Below are 4,623 nucleotides of genomic sequence, written 5' to 3'. Positions count from 1 at the left end.
TTGACTCTAAATGTTTTGTATCTTTTCAGATAATTTGAATGAGATCAGTTTTTATTCAAAAAACCAAAAAAAAAAAGTCATATCAATTTTGAGATAATATAAGAAAAATATGAATCTTCCTTCTAGCATTACTCGAATAATTCTCAATCCCAAAAATGTCACTTATAAGAATTACAACAACACATATCCATTGAAAATTTGAGGATAGAAACCTCAGCTAAAGATTTAAGGCTAATGTTTGTTAATGTGTTTTACGGTATGTTTTTTTTTTATTTTTTATTTGAAAAAATGTCTTGGTGTAACATAAAAATGTAAATTATTTTTGTGTTTTTAAGTTATTTGTTAAGAGGAATGTTAGGTTTACAAATAAATTTTACAAAAAAAATTTTACAAGCTGAAGTGGCACAACATAATTGGATATAAAATAAATTTAAATTTTGAAAAACCTAATCATATTGTGCCACATCAATTTGTAAAAATTTTTCTGTAAAATTTGTTTGTAAGCCTAACACTCCTCATTTTATTTGTTTGTTAATATATATATATATATATATATATTAAAAAAAGAGAACAAATAAAAACTTCAACAACCTTAAGTTTAAACGTAATGACTGGTTTTAAAGACTTTAAAAGTCCATGCCCATGCCTAAACCACGTGTTAAGCTCATCAAATGAAACTAATCTATACACGCGGTAAACGCTTTGGTTTAATATTATTTATTTTATTTTTTAATTATTTTTTAATTTTTTACATCACATCAATTATTATTTAAATAAAAAAAATTCACTACAAAATACATTCTTTTTAAATTTTCATATACATCGTTCTTATTTTTATATCTATATATATATATTTTTTTTTTTTTAAAAAAAAAAAAAAAACAGTGCTATACCGAAACACACTTTATCAAAGAGGTTGAATTTTGTTTGAATAGGGCATGCTCCTAGGCCAATTATAATTAAGTAAACGGACACACATCCCTAGAAACATCAACAGCTGGCAACCTTAATAATCTTGCTTTATAACACACAACATTTATAGCCGAGGATATCAGGATACTGATCATTTTCCACGTCGCGACAAAAATTGAAAATGGTGAAACATTTTCGTACCCTTACGTGTCACGATATGGACATCCAAATCTTTAATTAGACCGCGATGGGCAGTGGAGCCCACTTTCTTGACGTTGCAGTAGGTGGAAGACTACAACAAAAGCGTGTCATTGCCTCCAAACTGTCAATTGAATTCGAGTAGCTGATGAGATTCTTCTCATTGGCCCACGTGTCCCCCCCTACCCTCCCTAAATCCGGATAAAATTCGTCGCTATCTCTTTGCAAAATGAATAATGGCCCAAATGGGGTCTCATTCATTATATATATATATATATATATATATATATAAAAGTATTCTATAAGGGTTTTTTTTTTTAAAAAAAAAAATTTTAACATGTCCATACAAGAGAGAAAGATGATTCGAACTAATGACCTTTATTTCATTAAATTTAATTTCAGCCGATTGAGTTACCTCTTGAAAACTTCTATAAGTTTTTTTTAGAGTTCTCATAAAGTCATCTTAAATATAATGTGACTTTTAAAGTTACAGTTAAATTTGAGATATAATTTATTAATTTTTTATTTGTTAATAATTTTAAAAGTCAGATCACATTTAAAATGATCCAAAAAAAATTTTAAGAAGACTTATAACATTTATTTATATATATATATATATATATATATTTTAGGAGATGTGATTCTCGATTGAGCTACTATTTAAAAAATAATTTTTTTTTTCTTAAAAAAAAATAAAAGTTATTATTAAATTTTAATATATTAATCAATTTAATAGTCTCATCATAAGACCCCAAAAAAAAAAAAACATTATATATTTCTTCTAAGATTACTTTACTCGGGATGTCATGCAAACACACGAGGATACACCCTTTTTCTACGTTTCCTATTGGCTTTTATAGTAACTTTATTTGTCTGTACTTCCTGCAAAGAAAGAGAAAAAGAGCTTATCCATTACACCATTATAAAAATGGAGAAAAATGGAGCGTTGGAGCATATGTAGAATAGATTGCAGAGTAGAAAGAAAAAACACAAACACCTTAACATGGCGTCCAGGAAAATCTTCCATGCAAACCAAATAGCTTCCGATGATGTCTTCGAGTTCGATGAGGCGGATGTTTGGAATATTCCCAATCATGTTTCACCATTGGAGACCAAGAAAACGTTGCCGAGTATCTGGCGACAGCCTAAGATCAAAGTGATCCCTACTAGGAAGATACACAACGTCGTCGGAGACAGGATCACGACCCCGGTGGCAGCGGCTTCACTGCCGGTGAACATACCGGACTGGTCGAAGATTCTCAAAGAGGATTACAAGGAGCATCGGGCAAGAGAGAGCGATGAAGATCATGCCCATGATGCTGACGATGAAGATGATCATGACAACAGGCTTCCTCCTCATGAGTATTTGGCCAGGACTCGAGGCGCTTCCTTTTCTGTTCATGAAGGGATAGGGAGGACTTTGAAAGGGAGGGACTTGCGGCAGGTGAGAAATGCAATTTGGAAGAAAGTTGGGTTTGAAGATTGATTAGCAGAGAGTCTAGAGAGATGAGTTAAAAGGAGATAATTAGAATTATTGGGTTGTTTTTTAAGACCAAATTGATCACTCACGACTGTTTTTCTCTGCAGGATCTTCATCTTTTTTTAATTTATTTATGGATTTTGGGTGTCTGAGTTTTACAAACAGGATCACTCATGATTGTAATCCTTATTAACTTTGTGGTTGTAGCTAAAATCTCAGTGATCTTTGTTCTTTCTTTTTCTCTCTCTACTTCCTTTTTTTTTGTTTTTTGTTTTAATAATTAATTTCTATTTTGGTGGCAATTCATTGTGGAGATTGGATGAGAGTAAGGAAGATGACGTGAACTCGATCATATGGGGTTACTGGTAGGTAAGAAAACTACAGATTAGCTAGAACAAATCATTGGAATCAAATTCAAGTCCCTCAAATCTATTGACTTTTATCTTTTTTGCTCCTCAAACTCTATATTTAACTAAAAACATGGGGGCATTGCCTTAATTACTTAATTGGAAGAATATTAAAAGAGAATCTATTGAATAAAATTGTAGGTATTATTATATTAATGATATTGTCAAATATCGAGTAGAGAGAGAGGTTTAAGGGATTAATTAAAATATTTTCCATGTATGATGTTATATCCTTAATATATTCATATATTAAAAAAAAAGAAAAAAGAACAATATAAAGATATAATAACTAGGACAATTTGCATCATGGATATTGTAAAATATGATCCAAAAAACCACGTATACTTGTGTGTTGTATTTTTAATTCATTTGTTTTTGTGATTCTAACTTCAATTCATCTTCTTGGTACGTATTAGAGGAGCCAGTACTCCTATATATGGTTGGTCTGTCTTTTGTGTTAGTTTCATGCTCCTATTTTCCCATTGTTTTTTTGCTACAATATGGATAGACAATTATATATACTTGATTTCAATTTTACTCTCGAAGGTCTTCTACTTTTACACGCCATTAAAGTTTATCTTCTACATTTTTGTCTTTCTTGCAACTCCTCCAATTATATTAAAAAAAAAAAAAAATTGCTAATTGTTCGTACGAGTCAAATGCCAAAAATATATGTTTCATCTCATTCCATTTAGTGTATCCATTACATACAGAAACAAACAGAAAACTGCAATTGCCTATTCCATTCCATGGCCATGCCAAAACTTTAAAAGGCATCAATAGCAATGTGATCGCCATTAAATCACATGGGGTTGGCTCAAGTGATAAGAGCTTTGGTTTGTATAGCACTCCATGAGGTCTAACTTCTAAGGTTCAAATCTCTTTACTTGCAAACAATTTTTTAGAGTTAGCCCATACCATTGCCCGCAAAGCTGCTAGGGAGGGCTTTACTATGACATGGCTAGGTGTTTTTCCTGACTGTATCTCGGATATTATCCTACGGAAGCTTATCGTTTTCGTAGCTTGATTGATTAATACAAAGATGATCCTGATTATCTCAAAAAAAAAAAAAAAAAAGAAGAAGAAGAAGAAGAGGAGTACTTTACATGGGTCCGAGAAAAAGAGCTGTGATCGCCATTCAATGTATCAATCTAGAGTTTCCTAAAGTTTATCATTGGCAAAAGGAAAGGGAGAAAACCATATTTTTCCAAACCTGAGTTTAATTGGCTGAAATATTCAAAAGCCCAAAGTGATTAATTTATCCGGTGGGCATAAATTACCAAACAAGGGGCGCTGCCTGATTTTGTTCCCCTGGTTTGTTTCTGTTAGTATTAGGTTGCTTCATAAAGTAATTGAAGTTTTGGAGGATCTAGACGGCTAGCTTAAGGTTAGCTTTCATGGTGGTGACATATATTGTTGGTATAGGTTGTTGTCTAGGAAAGTAACCTCGGAATAAGCTTTCTCTTTCTCGCCTCGCCTTTACTTTATTGAGCTGATGTGTTTGTACCCATCAATCTTCGAATATATAATTTAACAATAATTGATCAAAAGTCTGATGAACAATAACACATTAGCTCAATAAAATGAAAATAGAAGTAGGATCGGCTGCTTTACTTAATGGTTTCT

The 4,623-nt window shown here is 31.6% G+C and overlaps 1 protein-coding gene across 1 annotated transcript; it reads left to right on the top strand.

Annotated features, from left to right (window-relative positions):
- The first annotated feature begins 1,994 nt into the window (after positions 1 to 1,994).
- On the top strand, positions 1,995 to 2,822 carry LOC132161859 (protein S40-4). The gene has a single exon (XM_059572064.1). It carries the CDS (start codon positions 2,114 to 2,116, stop codon positions 2,594 to 2,596), a length of 483 nt encoding a protein of 160 aa, XP_059428047.1. The 5' UTR covers positions 1,995 to 2,113; the 3' UTR covers positions 2,597 to 2,822.
- Positions 2,823 to 4,623: the final 1,801 nt, after the last annotated feature.

Source organism: Corylus avellana, chromosome ca9 (genome assembly GCF_901000735.1).
Source record: "Corylus avellana chromosome ca9, CavTom2PMs-1.0".
Classification (NCBI taxonomy): domain Eukaryota; kingdom Viridiplantae; phylum Streptophyta; class Magnoliopsida; order Fagales; family Betulaceae; genus Corylus; species Corylus avellana.
This window is presented reverse-complemented; position numbering and strand designations above follow the sequence as displayed.